The sequence below is a fragment of the Typopeltis vanoorti genome, chromosome 1, assembly GCF_054136105.1.
Source record: "Typopeltis vanoorti isolate ZY-2024b chromosome 1, IOZ_Tvanoo_1.0, whole genome shotgun sequence".
Taxonomy (NCBI): domain Eukaryota; kingdom Metazoa; phylum Arthropoda; class Arachnida; order Uropygi; family Thelyphonidae; genus Typopeltis; species Typopeltis vanoorti.
In genome coordinates this window covers 2,948,646-2,968,915 of record NC_143549.1, presented here as the reverse complement: position 1 = coordinate 2,968,915, position 20,270 = coordinate 2,948,646, and the positions used below count along the sequence as shown (strand labels likewise).

At 38.5% G+C, this 20,270-nt stretch overlaps 1 protein-coding gene across 3 annotated transcripts in view; it reads right to left on the bottom strand.

Annotated features, from left to right (window-relative positions):
- The window catches only part of Cadps (calcium-dependent secretion activator 1), a 1,213,340-nt gene that overhangs the window by 503,706 nt on the left and 689,364 nt on the right, over nt 1-20,270 (bottom strand). For all 3 annotated transcript variants that reach the window (XM_090396519.1, XM_090396528.1, XM_090396537.1), the window contains one exon: nt 2,855-2,978. In XM_090396519.1, coding sequence (XP_090252645.1) covers nt 2,855-2,978 — 124 coding nt within the window. The remainder of the gene's footprint in view (nt 1-2,854; nt 2,979-20,270) is intronic.

Sequence of the window (20,270 nt, the reverse complement as noted above, 5' to 3'; positions counted from 1 at the left end):
CAGTGGATTGCAAGAGGATATTCAGTTGTTTGCACATGATGTGAAGCTGGGAAGGATTATTAGTAATAGTGCAGATGTGGTAGCCCTGCAAGAGGATCTGAATAAGCTAGATAGATGGGCAAATGAATGGGGGTTTCAGTTTAATGCATGCAGCAAAATGTAATGTCTTGAGGTTTGGGAAACATCGATGGGATGCTGCATACTCTATGGGAGGAGTTATGCTGGAGGAAGTAGGGGAAACAAGAGATCTGGGGTTGATGATTGAGAGAAACCTGAAATTTAGGGAAGATATTGCAAAGGTGGTGAAGGTAACACAGAGAACACCCTGCAGAGATAACAAATTTAGTTTAATCCTTTATCCAAGTGTGAGCAAACAAAGTTTGCACCTGAAAGTATCTTCAGGACTGGGGTAAGGTGGTACAACACCAGGAAAACTCGTTGCAAAGGTGGAGCAAGCTACCATTATTAAAAAAGGGTGGCACACCATTTGGCAACTCCTATAGGTAGAGATGACCTGCTAATGCTTCTGCCTGGTATCTCAACTTGGGCCTGGCTCCCACCGAAGAGACCTCAATAAAGGTCGAAACTAGTCTGGGTAGTGGCCTTCCCTTAATGCATAACATTAGGCATATCCGCAAGGAGATGTGTTTTGCATTATAGGAGATACTGAGACAGGAGAGTTGGTAGCTTGCTCCACCTTTGCAACGAGTTGTCCTGGTGTTGTACCACCTTACCCCAGTCCTGAAGATACTTTCAGGTGCAAACTTTGTTTGCTCACACTTGGATAAAGGATTAAACTAAATTTGTTATACTCTAACCAAGTGAAAAATAAACCTGCAGAGATAAAAGGGTTATCATTCTGTTGTATAAGACTCTGATCAGACCACACTCAGACTATTGTTCTCAGATTTGGTCCCCACGATTTGGAGGGGATAAATTAACTGTGGAAAGGGTACAAAGGTGGATAACAAAGATGGTTTCAGGACTGTGCCATGTTAGTTATGAGGATCGGCTGAGGGAATGTGGACTGCAGAGTTTGGTGGATAGAAGAAGGAGAGGTGATATGATTGAGACGTTTAAACTGTTGAAAGGTGGTTACAGGGCTGCCTCTGTTCAACCAAGTGAAAGAACTCCTTTCACTTGGTTGAACAGAAGGAAGGAGTGATGACAAGAGGCCATCCCTGGAAGTTACGAAAGGAAACTGTGAGCAAGATGGTGAGGAGTGGTTTCTTTGCATGGAGGATGGTTGAACCATGGAATGGTTGCCTGATGGAGTGGTGAGAGTGAGAATTGTCAATGAGTTTAAGGAGTGGTATGATACACTTTGTGTTTCTTAGGGGGGGGGGGGGGAACCTCCCCTCGATGAGTCTTGATAGACTTTGTGTTTCTTAGGAAGGACCTCCCACAATGAGCATTTTGACTCCATGGAGACCTGGATGATGATAATAAATTTGTTTCAATTTTTCTTCAATAATATTTCTGTATTTAAGTCTATGGTATATGTATATTGTTATATATCAGATTATCTGTTTCTTATTTTTGTTATCAGATTTGTTATCAACAGTATCTGTAATTGGTGATCCTTGTAAGGGCCCCTTAAACATTTGACAATTAAGGATTTATGCACAAAGGGATTTTTGATTCTATGCTGAAAAATTTGACTTACATCACTGAATGACATGTGGATGCACACCCACTAGCTGAATGATCCTGGTGATGCTATCCCCTTCTTGATGACCATAGGTCATACCGTTCAGCAAACACAGCAGTAGGGTGTGGGGTTTTCTAGTGATAGTGGTCAAGAAAAGTGAATAAAATTAATAGAAAGTACAAACAAAGAGGATGCATGAAAACGGCCGGTACTTGCCATCCCTAGAAAGTCTCCATAAACTTGAACATGTGGCTCCACATGGAGTACAGATCAATATGGCATGATACAGTTAGTAGTACTACAAAACTGAATGAAAGATCAGACAATACTGAAGAGCCAACGAATAACAGATTAATTTGTGAAAAATTGTTAAAAGAAATCTAATAATAATGTAAAGTTAACCAAGTAATACTACCATAGTATCATGAAAAACTCCTAGAGGAGACACAAGGAATTCAACAACAATTTGTAAAATTATCTTTTGCTATACTATTCAAGTATATTACATGAAAGTACTCATTACAAATGCCTTGTATTTTGAGAAGAGTGGCAAAGTGAATTATTTACAACAAGCAGCAATGTTCTTTTAACTTACTTTCTCTTTCATACTGTCATCACTATATATATACAGTTAAGCAAAGTAATCTTGAAATGTAAACTATTATAAAAAAAAGAATATTGCAGTACAAAGCAATGTGCATAAGTAAATTTTCATTGCAAAAAACTGAGATTAACTTCTGAAAGATTATTTTTTGACTTAGCCATGGGTATGAAGAATTATCCGAACTTGAACAAATATGGGTACATTAATTTGCCCAAGAAAAAAATTTGGGAGACTGTTATCTTAAGAGCAACTCCCACATAGTGTTTTTTTTTTTTTTTAGAACATTACGAGGTGCAAAATAGGACTTTAGATCTTTTGCTCCATACAAATGTATTGTTTCATTTACTCACTGTTGTATATATGCATGCTGTGTGTTGCTCTGATGATGTTGATTTGAAATTCAGTGCAAATTAATAAAATGTCCTTGTATAAACTAGTTTGTTTGCTCTTTTTAATTCTGTTAAAAATAAGTCATATGATTAACTTGTCCATTTGTTTAATACTGAATCAGACCATCAAATTAAAGACTGTTTCAAATATGTAAATTAAATAAATTAGTTTATATTTCAAGCGAGAAGAAAGAGGAGATAAGAGCCAACCTTCAATCTTTGCTTGGTCAGATATCCTAGTATAATTCACAAGTGCAGCATTTTCAAGACTCTTCTTTATAACACCCCTTACTTCTTCAGGAGGGGCAGGAGTCATCACATCTTTCATGAGAACCTGAAAATTAATTAAATGAACTTTGAAACAAATATTCAAATATGATCAAATATTTTTTAGATATAAGGAATTCTGGAATAAAATAAAGCATCAATATTTATGTGTAATTATGAAATATAATTTCTGGAAAATGTGGGTTACAATTGTCCTGGATAGCTGAGTGTATACACTCCAACCAACAGGGCAAATGCTCAAATCCACATGACAAGGATGGTTGTGAATGTCTTTAACTGGAAGACAAAAAAGTGGCTTGAAAAGTTAAATGTTCAATCTCCAGATCAGAGCAAATTTTCTCTGCTCAGTACTAATGCGAATATATTATAGGATTTCAGTCTTAAATGAGTGGGATTCACATAATAAATAAATAAATAAATAAATGTTGAATTGAAAAACAAAGCCATTTTAGTCAAGTAGCAGCCCCTTTATCACAAATAAGCTAAAATAATATAATTAAATGAGATTATTTAATTAAAGAATATTTATTTGACATAGCTATGTGCATTTATTGAAGGTAAAAGTAGTAAATAACTAGGTAGAAAACTTGATCAGAGCTGAGATGAAATATAATTAGAAGTATAGAACATAAGGCACCAATAATTGAGTGGTAACTGGCAGATTAAACATGGTGATGGCTTTGTGATTCCATGATTTTAATTTAGATTTCAGCCGTTTCGTTAAGTGTGAGGTGTGCTATATGCACTCTTTCGATTACATAAATGATTTGTGGACGTTTAGGGCGGATGGAAGAAGGGTGTGTGTGAAGTGTGACCTGAACGAGGAATTGTTGAATGCAAATATGAAATTGATGACAGAAAGTGTTAAAACCAAGAATTTCATGGGGAAAATGAGTGCAAGTTCGAAAGAGAAGGATGATTTGAAAGAGAGGTGAAAGAATGTTAAAAAATCAGCAAAAAAGAAAATGAGTGATTTAAAAACTGTAATGGATGTTAATAAGGACGAAAGTGAAGCGAGAGTGGTGGAAGGAAATGAAATTGAGAGAACGAATGAAACTGGGAATGGCGTAATGCAGGAATTGAAAGTGGAAAAAATCGAAAGAATATATGATAGTGAAAGTCGGACGCATGTTGGACTGAAAGTATGGAAGTACAGAAGGATGAATGAGAGGGAAAGTGAGAAGAGGGTGTCGAGAGTTAGAAAATTAGAAAGAACAAATGATAGAGAGAATGTGATGCGAGATTCAGAAGTTGAATTGGTTTGGATGAGGAAAGAGATGAAATGGATGCGGAATGAATTAAAAAAATTCGGGTAAAAACTATTAACACTAAATATCATGGCATGAAAGAGTTAACGAAAGATGAGCGAGTGGTTATATGGCGACTCCATTATTAAAGGTGTGCTGGATGATAGGATGCACAAGGTATGTTTTCCAGGCAGTAAAATAAGTAGAGTGATTGAGGCATTGGATATGAGGAGAGAGCGAGCAAAGGAGTTCATGGTTTTAATCAGCATGAATGATTTGACAGAGGACAAAGAGCAAGTCAGAATAGATGTCAGGAGGCTGCTTAGAACGATAAAAGAGAATAGTGTGACAGGAAGGGTAGTCAGCATGTTGCCTAGGTATGACTGTGGTGAGATGAGGCAGAGAGCAAGGATTATGAATGATATGATGGCTGAAATGTGTGAGGAGATGGGAGTACAGTTTGTTAATGTGTAGAATGACTTTGAAGGAAGAAGTGAACTGTATGGGAGTGATGGACTGCATTTCAGAGACTGCTGCTGGAAGATAGAGAAGTGAGTAGAGTGAGAGAGAATGAATCAGATCAAGCGAGAAGTGATGTGGAAGAGCAGGAGAGTAAGACCGGAGAGATTGAAGAAGTGGAAATGAATGGGGAAGTGAGTGATATGAGTATAGAAAATGAGAGAATGGGTGTGCAAGAGGAGCAGGAAAACAGGGAAGCTCAGGATGGACAGGGGTACAAAGATGGATGCTACGTGAGTAAGTGAGAGCATGCGTAGACAGTAAAGAAATGGGAAGACCTGGGATCAAGAGGAAACAGGTGGAATTGAAAAGGGTTTTAAAATGAATAAGCAGAAAGTTAAATGGGCCCAGTCGAGCATGGAGAGATCACATCAAGTGAGTGGTATCAGTGGAACTAGCTGTAGATCCAGAAATGAGCTGTTGTGTTGCTGTTATACAAATGCTAGAAGTATAAGAAACAAGGCAGATGAAATGGTTACAATAATTGCATCTGTTCACCCAAAGGTTGCTCAAATAAGTGAGACATGGTTGGAAGAGGACAACATTCTGACAATAATAGAGATGGAAGGGTATGATGTGTTTCGTGAGGATAGAATGGGTAAAAAGAAAGGAGGAGTGCTACTGATGATAGAGAAAGAATTATGTCCATACAAAGTAGATATGCAAGAGGGAAAGGGAAATAGTGACAGTGGTTTTGAGCCAGTATGGTGTGAGATAGAGGTGAATGGAATCAAATACTTGGTTGGATGTTGCATAGACCAGGTAAAGTGGATGGTGGTGATAATGAAATGTATAATCAAATTAGTCAAGCAAATAAGAAAAGGGTCATCATTATGGGCGATTTTAATTATGGCAATATAGACTGGAATGATGAGATAGCAACTGGAAGTAAAGACAATGAGTTTCTTGAGTTTTTGAGGGATAACTACCTCAGACAGTATATAACAGAGGATACGCGAGCATTGAGATTCTTGGATTTGGTCATCTAATCAGAGGATGTAATTATAAATGAGGTGTCAAATCATCCACCAACTGGTGAGAGTGACCATGAGGTGATTACTTAGGTGGTTGCCAGCAGTGCAAGGACCTCTGTGAGAAAAGGGTATATTTGGAAGTACAAGGGGGGGGGGGGGATTATGAAGAGCTCAGGAGACAGTTTGCGAGTGGAGCATGGAATGAGGAGTTAGCTGGAAAAGAGATCAATGCAGCTTGGAGGATTTTCAAAAACTATGTAGTAGATGCAATGTCTAAGTGTATTCCAAGGGTAAGAAGGTTAAATAAGGTAGGTGTGAGATGAATGAATAAAGAGATTAAGCATGCGATACAGAGAAATAGGGCATTGTGGAGGCAGCATAAGAGAAGTGGAAATAACCAATTCCATGAGGTCTACAAAGATCAAGCAAGGCGGGTGACTTGGTTGGTGAGGGTAGCTAAAGAGATGTATGAACAGCAGTTAGCTAATAAAGCCAAAAAGAATCCCAAGGAGTTCTTTCGATATGTAGCCAGCAAAAGAAAGATTGATTATGGAAGGATGACACTGATAGGAGAAAATGATATAAAGACAGCTGTTGCAGAATGTGTGTGGTGGAGATACTTAATGAGCAATTCATAAAGGTCTTTCAATCTTGTGAATGTGACTTCATGGAGAGATTGAGAGCAGTAGATGATGGGGAGGAGAGACTGACTGTAAGTGAACAAGAAGTGTATTGGGAGTTGAGTAAACTAGATGTCAATAAGGCTATGTGACTTAATAAGATATTGCCACGTATTCTGAAGGAATGTGCCAGTGAGTTGATACCTGTCTTGACATATTTTTTCAATACGAGTCTTGCACTTGGTCAAGTTCCTTAAGGAATGGAAGGAGGGCAAGATTGTGCCACTTCATAAAGGAGGTGATCGAACTCAAGCATCAAACTATTGGCCTATCTGTGTGTCAGGTGTTGTGGTTAAGTTGTTGGAGAAGCTTGTGAGAACTAGGATCCAGAGTTGAGTTGACAACAATGGTATTATCTTTGATGGGCAGCATGGATTTGCTAAAGGGATATCATGTTTTAGTAATCTACTTACTTATTACAATAAAGTGACTGCTTCCTTATACAGAGGAGAAGGATACACAGTAATATACTTAGATTTCGCAAAGGCTTTTGATAGTGTACATCATGATAAATTGATAGTCGGACTAGAGCAGATGGGGTTGGATATTAGATCAGTGCATTGGATTGAAGACCGGCTATCTGATAGGTATCAACAAGTTGTGCAGGAGGGGGGGGGGGGGAGCGATATCCTGGAAAAGGAACGTCACCTCAGGTCTGTTTTGGGGCCATTACTGTTTAACTTGTATATTAATGATATAGGTGAAAATTTGGATGGAAATATTCAGTTGTTTGCAGTTGATGCAAAGTTGGGATGAACCATGAAGAGTAGTGAAGATGTTGTGGCCTTACAAAAAGACTTGAATAAATTGAGTGATTGAGCACGGAAATAGAGTTCTGAGTTCAATGTTGCAAAATGTAAGGTTTTAAAATTTGGAAAACAAAGATGGATGCAGAATTTATACTTGGTGAGGATATATTGTTGGAGGTGGAAGAAATAAGAGATCTGGGGGTGATAGTGGATAAGGACCTGAAATTTAGGGGATGCATAACCAAAATTGTGAAGACAACACAAAGGCTTCCGGGAATGATGCGGAGGACACTGAAGTGTAGAAGAAGGGAGATTCTTGTTCCGTTGTATAAGGCTTTGATTAGGCCACAGATGGACTATTGTGTCCAGATTTGGTCACCTGGTTTTCAGAAGGATGAAGAGATATTGGAAAGGGTCCAAAGCGATTGACTGAAGTAGTTTCTGACCTCTGGAATGTCGAGTATGAGGAAAGATTGAGAAGATGTAATTTGCAGATTCTGGTGGACAGGAGGAAGAGGGGAGATATGATAGAGACTTACAAGTTGATAAGGGGTTGTTATAGGATCAATGCTGGAGAAATTCTACAGAAAACAGTGGGAGATCGGGGAAGAATCAGAGGTCATCCCTGGAAACTGTATAAAGACGGTGTGAGTAGGGGAGAGTGGGGACTGGTTTTTTTGTGCAGAGTTTTGAATGATTGGAATGCCTTGCCTGAGAGTGTGGTGTCTGCATGGAGTTTGAATGTGTTCAAGGCATGGTATGATGAGCTGTGTGTGTGATAAAAGGAACCTCCCAGATGAGTCTTTGACTCCATGAGGTCTTGGGATGATAATAATAATAATAACTGAGAAGAGAAACACACACTAGATAACCAAAAATGTAAATAAAACTAATAAAGAAAAAAAAAAAAAAGATTATGCAAACTATCAATTTAGAACTGAAAATAAAGAAAAAGGGGGGAAAAAACCGCTGTTGTGTGTGTGAAATGAACTGTAGACAGGAGAGCAGAAATGTTTGGAAAAGTAATTATCATTTGTTAATTGGTTTCTGATTAATTTCAGTATGTCTGACTAACAGTGAGCTTTTTTGAAAACATTCATCAATGAATGAATCACACACACACGCGGCAAGCCTGCATATAATGGGTGCTGGCTATTTCACTAAAAACACCATCAAGTGTATAGACAGCAGAAAACTGACTGAGATATGCCACATAGTTTATATGAAATTATGTATCGAGTGCTGGGAAATGGATATACATCAGACGTGTATAATTCGAAAAGGGCTGGTCTGGGTACTGGCTCTTCACATTATGCATAGCATTTATACATGTCGGAAAGGTTGTGTGATTCACATTATGGGATACATACCAAGGAAAGAGATTTCAAGTCATTAGCCTCTATATAATAGTAGTAGCTAAAATGTGAATATATTTCACATTGCTTCCTTGGGAAAAGGATTATAACCAAGTATAAAATTTCTTGGTGTTTTAAACGTATAATAAAACCCGAGGTAAAAACTTTCAACATCTTTCTCTCATCCAGAGTTTTCGTTGTTAATTGTAGTAGTCGTGAGTTTTGAATTATTCATGATTAAGAATTGATTTTAAGGTGAATTGATTTTGATTGAGTTTTCAAGATTGAAGATTGAGATTTTTGGAGAATTTGAGTAGTTGATAGAAGATCGATTAAACTCCAAGATTGACTGGGTTCTATTGTGGATTTTTCAGGTAAGCCTAATTTTTGCCATTACATACTGTCCTTAAAATCACCATTGTTGGCTTAAATAACAGATTGTAGTGCCGTCATGACCATGAGCAAGGAGGAAGATGACCTATATTGAATCGCTCAACAAAGGGTGAGCATTCAGCATTCTCAAAAAAAAAAAAGTAAGAAAATTCGAAAAGGACAAGCTGAGGAGGGCAAAGACACTACCCAGATGGAGAAGCTGGATTTGGTGATTTCTACTCCCCCTGACTTTGAAGAGGTGTGTGCATGCAAGAAGCACAAGACAACAACCACAGAGCCACCCAAGGACAACAGAATGGATGAAGATAGCCCCCCATCACAGATTCCTCTGCCTCTCTCAAAGAAAAAGTATCCCGCTCATTCTCCAAAAAGCGCAGATGAACGTCCATAAGATCCACCATGTCCAACTTGCAAATATCATACAAAACAGCCAAAAATATGGATGATGACATAAAGATCCAGCCCGCTTCAGAAGATTGATCTGAGAGTTAGACTCAAACAGTGCACAATATCACACCTTCTCCCTCAGCTTGGAGAAAAACCTTAAGGTGGTTCTTCGAGGTGTTTCTGAGGACATATCTACAATGAAATCGCTGCTAATCTCTGCTATCAAGACCTACAACCCATCAAGGTCAGCAGAATGACCAGAGCTGACAAGACGCTGATGCCTCTGGTGTTTGAGTCTAACTCTCAGATCAATCTTCTGAAGCGGGCTGGATCTTTATGTCATCATCCATATTTTTGGCTGTTTTGTATGATATTTGCAAGTTGGACATGGTGGATCTTATGGACGTTCATCTGCACTTTTTGGAGAATGAGTGGGATACTTTTTCTTTGAGAGAGGCAGAGGAATCTGTGATGGGGCTATCCATCAGGCCTACAAAAACATCTATGACTTGACATCGATCTATGTACTTAAGATCAGTCCTGAACCTCTTAGGAAAAGGGCTTCAACAGGATAATGCCACAGATGCTAGAAATTTCGCCATGCTCAGAAACTGTGCTGAGCAGAGTTCAGATGCCTAAGTCAACCATCCCAGGTGTTGCTAGGTGAACCATCCCAGCAACACCTGCACCAAGTCGAAAACCACCCTAGCGAAATGTGCCAAATGGATGGCTCTCACCCAGCCAATTATAAGGGATGTACTTAACATTCGAAAAACAGACGGTTGGAGACAGCCAAAGTCTTCCTCCTCTAGTACATGAATGCCAGAGGCCCCTGCACCACAACCAGAGGCTCAGCAGCCTTCAAGAATAGAGAATACCAAAGGCAGACAAGAAGTTATACAGATGTGGCCCATTCAAGCAAGTAAACACCAGAACAGAATCAATCAATCAACACCTACTAACCTGACCGCTGTTATTATTGCCTCTCTAGCAAACATGTCAAACCCTTCAGCAACCTTTAAAAGATCCTATGTGAAACACAAGCCATCCTCACAGCACTTATAGATGAATAGAAACAAACTAATTCCAGCTCTCTTCAGATCGTTGCATGGAATGCAAATGGCCTCAGAAACAAAATTTCAGAGCTCCAAGACTTTACTCAGAGATATCAGCCAGATGTTGTTCTAATAAGTGAGACACATCTAAGCCCCTTGGACGGCCCTAAAATAAGAGGATATCTTATATACAGAACCAATAGGCTAAACTATAGATGTGGCGGCACTACCATCTTCATTAAAAATTATATCAAACACCATTTTGTAAATAACCCTCCAACCACTAACTTTGAGGTCACAGGCATGGAAGTATTCACTAGCTTAGCTGGCAGACAGAAAATCGACTCAGCCTACAACCCACTCTTATTATTATCATATCTTATTATCATTCTGATCTAAATGTCATCTTAGGCATTAGAGTCCATCATTACTGTCGGAGACTTAAACTCCAAGCACCCTGCCTGGAATTGTAGAACCACCAACAAGAATGGCTGCATCCTTTCCAACTACACAGGATCAAACTATGCTGTGACAGGCCCCCTCCAAACTAACTCATCTCAGTACGTTTGACACTGCTGACATCCTGGATATAGCTATCCTGTAAAATATTAATCTTCAGTACAGCCTAAAATCATTGAACGAGTTGTCATCTGATCATAACCCAATTCTGTTACAGCTGAGAAAACAAGAATACCTGTCTCCTCCCTCTCACTCATTTATATCATGGGAAAAATTGTCAAAAGTACTCTGGGATTACATTGGACCCGTTCCTCATATAAGTTCAAAAGAAGACATTGAAACCGCAGTCACAAACCTCACTCAACAAATTAACTCCGCTATAATGGCAGCCTCCTACAAATCTGTCCCCAAGCCAAGAAGACATTATGAACTTGATCAGAGAAAAAAACATAGCAAGGAAAACATTTCACAATATCCATACGCCACAAGACAAAACAGTTCTTAACAGACTAAATGGTGCAGTGAGAGATGAACTCGAAGCTTACAGAGATCAACTATGGGAAGAAAAGTTAGCTTCTAACTCATCTACTGATCACTCTATCTGGGGACTCAGGAATATCAGAAACAAAGGCAGATCCCTTCCCCCCATACTTTCTGACCAGGGTCTTGTTCACACAGACATAGAAAAGGCAGAAGCCATAGAAAAAATTTAAGTGCAAATCTTCGTATGAAAACTTACATTTCAATCACTTGTATAAAATTCACAGAAGGTCAGACACTCATTAAAACTCCCTAATACTGGTGCTGACATATTGCACCCACATCACCTGCTGAAATATATGATATAAAAAATTTAAAGAACAAAAAAGCTCCTGGTCCAGATGGCATCACAAATAAAGTGATCAAGCTGCTGCCCCGAAAGCTGTAGTGCACCTGGCCATAATAATAAATGCAATCTTAAGGTTTCACTATTTTCCTCCCATTTGGAAATTGGCTGATGTAATCCCAATACATAAGCCAGGCAAGGACCCACACCTGCCTCAAAATTATCATCTTATCAGTCTCATCTCCAACTTAGGTAAAATTGCAGAGAAAGTCATCCTCTCATGACTTCAAGCTTTAGTAAACGAACTAAACATCCTTCATAAAGAACAATTTGGTTTTCGGCAATACCATAGCACTACCCAACAAATCCTCAGAATAGTTGAACATATTACTGCCAGCTACAACTGGCATCAATACACCGGAGCTGTTTTTCTTGATTTATCTGAAGCATTCGACAAAATATGGCACTCTGGGTTGCTACATAAACTTATCTCAGTCGGTATTTCAGTGAAAATGGTACACCTAGTTAGATCATATCTAAGAATAGAAGCATGCAAATCAAGATAAATGGTACTACCTCATTCCAGCACCATATCTTGGCTGGAGTACTGCAGGGATCCCTACTGGCTCCATTACAGTTCTCTATATACAGGTCAGACATTCTGCACAACCCAATGTCATCCATCATGGCCCTATATGCAGATGATACAGCATTATTAGCCAGATCTCTTCGACCACACCTTGGCTATAAAGCTTCAAGAAAACCTTCTAAAGTTAGATAAATGGTTCTTCAAATAGACTACAAGTAAATTCACAAAAGAGCTCAGCCATTCTCTTCACGAAAAGATTAATATCTCCTGCAGGAGACGTATTACTATTCAATACTAAAATTCCCTGGCAGACAGAAACAAAATACCTTGATAGTGTGCTCGACAAAAAATTAACTTTTAACCAGCACATGAAGACTACATGTGCAAAAGGCATCTAAAGCCATTGCCCAGATCTAACCCTAATTAACAGGAACAGCAAGCTAAACATCAGAATCAAATTGCTTTTATACCAGCTGATGATTCGTATCATAGTCACTTACACTTCTCCAGCCTGGAGCCATACTTCCACTACTAATACTCTCAAACTGCAACACGTACAAAACAAGTGCTTGCGAATGATTCTAAATGCCCCATTGTTCATCAGAAACAATCAACTTCATCGAGATACAAATATTCCTTATATCTTCGTTTTCCTATAATCTTTGGCAACAAAGTTTTTCCTAAAAACGCAAACACACACACACACACACACACACACACACACACACACACACACACACACACACACACACACCCAACGATCTAGTTCAGCAAGCTGTAGCCTACGAGGCAATGGATATATTTAAACATAAAAGAACAAAAGCCATTTTAACTTCCTGTAGCGATAATCTCCATGCCCATTTAGGGCGAGCAAACTGTTCATAAAATTTTCCCCTCACTGTAGCCGTAACACAGGGGTGTTCAACCCGTCGATCACAGAGCAATTTTTGGTCGATCTCTTGTGTATTCTTCCTTACTTACAAATTTAATTAAAATTGAAAACATAATATTTTATTTATCATTATTTTGTATTATTTTTAATTCATTGTAAGGTCTATAGCTATTGTTTATTTATTTTTCGTTAAAATTGTCAAATCAGTAATTTTCTTATATATCCGGGTAAAGGAATTAATTTGGATCAGTGGAAGTCAAACAGCGAGCCGAGTGAATACGATTATAAGCAAAGTGTAAAAACTCGATTGTAGCTTAAATATTAAATATTCCAAAGCACATTACATGGATTTTTTACTTAGGTGAAGTCTCATGTGAACATTGTAAAAAAAACAAACTTTGTTTGTCTTGGTATAGTTTATATTAGATGTTTTTGTAAATAACTTTTGAAGCTAACTGTATATACTGCTTTAAGAAGAATATGTTAAAGTGTTAAAAACAAAGGCAATGTTTTTGTCACTGAAGCTGTACATAGCGGCACTAGAAAGATTGTTATTGAAACTTGTATATATGAGAAAGGCTTGCAGGCTCTAAGTGTAAACATCTCCGAAGTCAGTCAGAAAGTGTTCAAACAACTTTCTGATGGCCGGCAAGTTACAATCAAAAGAAAGCGGAGGAGAACAAAAGGCGTGCCGAACTTGAAACTTAAGATGAAAGACTCATACCGATTCTTTGGGAGTTGCCAAACTTCATGCAAAGTCTCAGAGGAGGCCTAAGAAAAAGGGACTCAAGCAAGCAGAAGGGGTCCTGGTTCCAGAATTGCTGTCAGAGAGGAGGCCGCCCGGTCCAGAGTCCCCGTCAGAGAGACTGCACGGATCCATGTTGCTTGAGAGAGGAGTTTCTCGCATCCAGAAAGGAGGCTTCTCGGTTAGAGACATTGCTAGAGAGAGTGACTACTTCTAGGCTGCAGACAAGTTTCAAATTGCCGAAAGGAAGAGTGCCAATTGCCGGAGAAAAGTTTCCAGGCCAGGTTAATGTCAGACATTCACCAGCGTGTGTTGCATTTTGATTACAATTTGATGAATCAAACGACTTCACTGATATTGCTCAGTTAATGGTATTTATTTGCATGGCATTTCAAGATTATTCAAGTAAAAAAGAACTTTTGAACATTATACCATTATTGGGAAGGACTAGGGGAGAAGACATTTTTTTGGCATTTGATGAATTTGTGAAACAACACAAACTTCTGCTTTTTAAACTTGTGTCTATTACTACTAACGTGCTCCTCAAATGATAGGTAATAAATCAGGCTTCATTTCATTATGTAAAAACAATGACAAATATCCAGATTTTGTAACGTACCACAGTATTATTCACCAACAAGTACTGTGTAGTATAAGATTAAACACAAAAGATGTTTTGGATATTACATTTAAAATTGTAAATTCTGTTAGAAGAAAAGCCCTGCAATGGCGGTTATTTAAATTCCATTCAGATGATGATAGGGAACTTCTGTTGTACAATAATGTTCGCTGGCTCAGCAGAAGTCAATTTTTAGAAAGATTTCTTGTATTAATTAATGATATAAAAATTTTCTTGATGAAAAAGGAAACATTTATCTATTGAGTGATAAAAGATGGTTGTTACATTTATCATTTTTAGTAGATTTCTGTACGAAATTAGGCAATTTAAATTTACAGTTACAAGGTAGAGATAAAAATTTAATTGACAAGTTCAATAAAAAAACTTTCCAACAATACTTACTTTTATTAAAGAAAAATATAAATGACTGCAAATTTAAATCTCTCCAATATTTATTAAAAGTCTTTGAACAAAATCAAGAAATGCTTCGCTATGATTTAAAAGAATTTGTTCGTGAAATAGAATTAGTTGAGGAATAAATAAATTCAAGATTTAAAGAAAACTGAAATGAATGTATCTTTTATCAATAATCCATTTCAAGAAAACTTGAACATCACAGAAATTTCAAATAAAATTAGTGGGCTGTTTGATATAAACCAAGCTGATGTAAAATTTGAGATAATAAACATTCAGAATAGTTTACATTTAAAACCAATAAACAATGAAGTCATTTGGAAGCATGCACATGAAAAATTCCCAATATTGACTGATACTGCGCAAAAAATTCTGTCATGTTTCAGATCAACATACTTGTCAGAATTCGCTTTTTCAAATATGACCGTCATAAAATATCAATTAAGAAAACAAATTACAAATGATCATTTGGATGACTGTCTGCGATTGGCCACTTCTTCATATCAACTTGACTATGAAAATATTGCAAAGTCCAAACAATGCCAAATTTCACATTAACCTTTTTTTTTTTTTTTTTAATCAACCAGCATTTCCTGTAACTTGTGGGTTTGTAATCAATCTGTTGTTTTTTGTAACTTTGGTTTTCCAAAATAGGGAAATAAATATTTTATTCCAATATATTTGTTTGTTTTTTTTGTTGTATTAAAATAATTAAAGTGATAAATAAATTTTTAAATACACAAATAAAGTTTTTAGTTGTGTATTTTTTTTAAGTTGTTTATTTGTGCGTAATCAGATATCAGGTTGGGGGGACGTGATCTATATAAGAGAGTAGATCGGTGAATAACTTTTTATAGAAAAGTAGCTCGTGTAGTAAAAAAGGTTGAACACCACTGTTGTAACAGATAGCAGGGAATAGGAAAAGCATCTTGCTTCACCCCTAAAGTCATTAATGTCAATTATCAATCAATTACAAAAGATCAGTCTGTGTAGTGGTTCTTCTCATTATGCATAGCATTTATACACGTCCAAAAGGGAGTGTGTGCGCTTTGCATTATGGGATACATACCAAGGGAAGTGATATGAAGTCATTAGCCTCTATATACAAGTAGTAGCTCAGAAGTAAATATAATTCACGTGCAAAACACTGTTTTGCTTCCTTGGGAGAAAGGATTAAAACAAAGTATAAAATTTCTTGGTATCTTTAACGTATAAACAGACTGACAGTTCGCTTAACCAGTCAATGGCACTGTCTGAGAGTAAATGCAAATTCCTAAGGCCTCTAGGAAAGGAGTGTATTGGACATATGATTCATAGTTTGCATAGCCACACACACAAAAAGGGTGACTGTAAAATTCCCCACAGATGTATAAGTGGATAGTGGCCCTTCCAGAATTTCAAGGAAGAATTAATACTGGTAGTTTGATCTGTCATCAGGTACTTATTTGTGGTTTATATTTTATTCAGTCTTGTCCTCCAGTCAAGGGGACCATCATCTGGTAATTTCATAAGTCGTATGAAAGATATGGATGGATGATATATACAAAGATTGGATTTGTATAAAAAGGATGGCTTACAGCCAAATGTGTTTGGTATCAGGAGTCTAGAAAAACTAATAACTGGTATGAGACCTAACACAGAGAGTCAGGGAAACTAAACTAAAAAGGAAGGAACAGCGAGAGCATGAGTGTATGAGCAACAATGTCACATAACCGTGTTAATGAAGGGAATGGGCTTTGTCATGGAAATGTTGAAGAGAAGAGAACAATTTTGACTTTGTGTTCGTCCAATTCTAACCCATCAAACATGTGCAAAGACATGAATAAGGCACTAGAGAAGAATAGAGATCTGCAAGTTGTCCAAATGTGCCATGTAGACTGCAGACAAGAGTATACAAAAGAACATGCAGGTAGATTATTATGTCTGTACACAAATGCTAGGAGTATCAGAAACAAAAAGGTAGAGTTTGTGGCCTTAGTCAATATGTTGGGACCTCAAATTGTAGGCATTAATGCGTCCTGGCTAACAGAATCAGACATACTAACTGGTATTGAGTGTCAAGGGTTTATAGGAAGGATAAACAGGATAAGAGAGGAGGAGATGTGCTGCTAATGATATCAGATGATTTGAATCCAGTTAGAATCAAGACCTATGACTGTAGTACTAACAGTATTTCATTTGGCAGTGAGTTTGAAGCCATCTGGTGTGAGGTGGAATCTAACAAGATCAATTACATAGTCGGGTTTTGTTAGAAACCTGGTATGTTGGTTCTTAGTGATGAAGAAATGCATCACAAATAGAAAAGATGAGGGCAAAAATGCAACATCAGTGTGTCCCGAGAGTTTGAAGAATAAATAGAGTAGGAGTCAAATGGATGTGTAATCTTACTAAGCAAGAGTTTCGTAAGAAAATGATGATGTGGAAGGAATACTGTGTGCATAAGGATGATACCCATTATGAAAATTATAAGCAGCAGGCTAGCATAGTCACAACTGTTGTATGGAAAGCAAAGTCTGAGTATGAAAAGAAACTGGCTCTGCATGCTAAAGACAACCCACAAGAATTCTATCAATGTGCTGCAAGTTTAAGAAAGAATGAATATGAAAGAATAACTCTTCTAAATACAGATGGCATGAGGTTTACAGACACAGAAGACGTTGTTCAACTAATGAGTGCCAATTTTGTTAAAAGCTATCAACCTGGTGTAAGCAACATTGAGCTCACTCTTACCTTTTCACTGGATGAAGAAACCCAGGTGTATGAGGATGGGGTATTACAGCTGTTGCACAAACTGAATAAGAATTCAGCAATAGCGACCGATGGGATATCAGCAAGTGTGCTAAAAGAGTGTTCAGCTGAACTGGCTATTCCTTTGACCAGACTGTTTAATATGAGTCTTAGAACAGCGAAGATTCTACAGGAATGGAAAGAATGTATGGTAATTCCATTGCACAAGGGTAGTGCAAAAAAACCAATGCATCCAACTATTGACCAATTAGTATCTCAGGAGTGCTGTTGAAGATTTTGGAAAAATTGGCAAGGGCTTGCATTCAGAAGGGGGTTGGGAATGACAGTGAATCTCTACTTCACAATGAGCAACACGGGTTTACTACTAATGGAAGATCATGTTTTAACAACTTACTCACATTCTATAATAATGTTACCATTGAAGTAGACAAGAGGAATGGATACACTTGGATACTTTTGGATTTTCCTAAGGCTTTCGACAGAATACACATGGTAGACTGCTGCATAAATTGGAGAAAATGGGTTTGGATTAAACAATATTAGCATGGATAAGAGGTTGGCTGAGGGATGTGGGTCTGCAAGATTTAAGATTTGGGGAATCCTAAGCATTGTTGTCTTGGCTTGCACATCACCTGAGACACTTCACAAGTTCGGCAGCAGACGACCTCCTAGGGGCGATTCCTGGACACCTTCGGGTGATTGACTGGCCTGCTACGCTATTCCTCCCTTCCAGGGTTAGCAGCCCTGGTAGGGTTAAGTTTCCTCGCTTGCAATAACTCATCAGATGAAGGCTCCGACTCTTATAGGCAGGAGCCAGGAAACTCATCGAGTGTGAATCCAGATGTGTTTCTTGTTTGGAAAGGTGATCCTGCCACCTGTCCCAGCGGCGTCCTCAGGAAGAAAGTTAAAAGAAAGCTCTGCAAAGACTTTCATCAACCGATTTATTCAAGTTCTCATCATGCTTGTTCTGGTGGTCAAGGAGTTCCCAATCTCAGACACCTCATATGTCAGGTCTGCGAGCGTGCATTCTCTACTGCAGTTGGCCTTGGTGTGCATCGCACCTCAAAACATCCAGCCGAAGCCAACGCTGCAATAAGAACAGAGCGTGTCAAAGCACGTTGGACTGCCAAAGAAGAAAAGATTATTGCCACTCATGAGATCGAGTTGACGGCTAGAGGGATAAAGAAAATCAATGATGCTTTATTTAAGGCATTCCCATTAAGATCCTTGGATGCCACCTAGTGTCATAGACGGAAAGCAAGTTACAAAGTCTTACTTCAAGAATTGGCAGCCCATCCGCCACTGGTAGGGACAGGTAATATCTCCGTATCTCCTTTCCCTGCCTCTCCATCTTCCAGCCACCATCCTGCTGTTGAAGAAGAGGCTTTGATTCTCAGACTGACATCATCTCTAGATGATCATCCTCTTCCAGAATATAACCATGAAATTCTTAAATATCTCATCCAGACTCACCTTCTGGGAATGGATATCACAGATCAGTTGCATGACTACCTTCATGCTGAATTTTCTGAACACTTCATGCCTCATTAACATCAGCCTACGTCTCATTCTCAATGACTTTGTCAAATAGGAAGCAGAGGAAGAGTGCCTATGCAGTCCCTCTATAAAAAGAACAGAGGGCAATGTGCCAAAACCATCCTTGATGGTGCTTCCCCTCCACCTCTAGCAGACTTATATGATGATTTTGTCAAATTCTGGAGTACAGTCTTTTCTGTTCCAACTCCACACTTCCCTGATTATGATGACCAACCTACGATACTGAGGTCCATTCCTGCCCTTCAAATATACCAGCCTGTCTCCATCTGGGAGATTAAATCAGCTCTTCCATCCAATTTCTCTGCCTCCGGACCTGATGGCTTTCCTGCATTTAAGCTTCGGAAGGTGCCATTGAAGATTCTCCAAGACTTAGTGGACATTCTCCTTTCCAGTAAAGTAATACCACCATACTTACATGCTTCAAGAAACTTCAAGCTGTGCATCAGACTTTAGACCTATTACCATCTCCCCTGTGTTACTTAGACTCTATCATAAAATATTAGTTAAACAACTTCAGCAACATATACATCATGATTATAGACAGATGGCTTTTGTGCCTTCAGACGGCTGTGCCGAGAATACTGCATATATATCTTCTTTCTTCTCTTCTCTCTGATTTCCCGATGCCACCTTAGGCCTCTATATGTGGCGTCACTGGACCTCCAAAAGGCTTTGATAGCATCTCCATTCCTGCTCTCCTTCGAGCGCTGTCTATTGCTGGAGGTCCAGAACCCTTTCTATCCTTTGTTATGGAGCTATACTTGGGTAGCTCCATCACTATCACTACAGGGTCCCGTGCAACTTCTATTCCCACAGTGTGGGGTGTTCGCCAGGGTGATCCTCTATCTCCCCTTTTTCTTTAACTGTGTCATAGATGAGTTTCTTCATTCTCTTCCTAGCCATATCGGCTACTCTCTAGGCGCTTCTTCCTTTAATGCTATGGCCTTTGCGGACGATCTTATTCTCACAGCCTCTACTAAGATAGGCTTGCAGGAACTCCTTGCCCGGTCAGTTGACTTCTTCTCTATTCGAGGCCTTTCTATTAATGTAGAGAAGTCCTGCTCTTTAGCTCTTGTCCCCCTCTGGTTGTGACAAGAAGCTTAAGGTCGAGACTATTGAGTTTTCCCTGC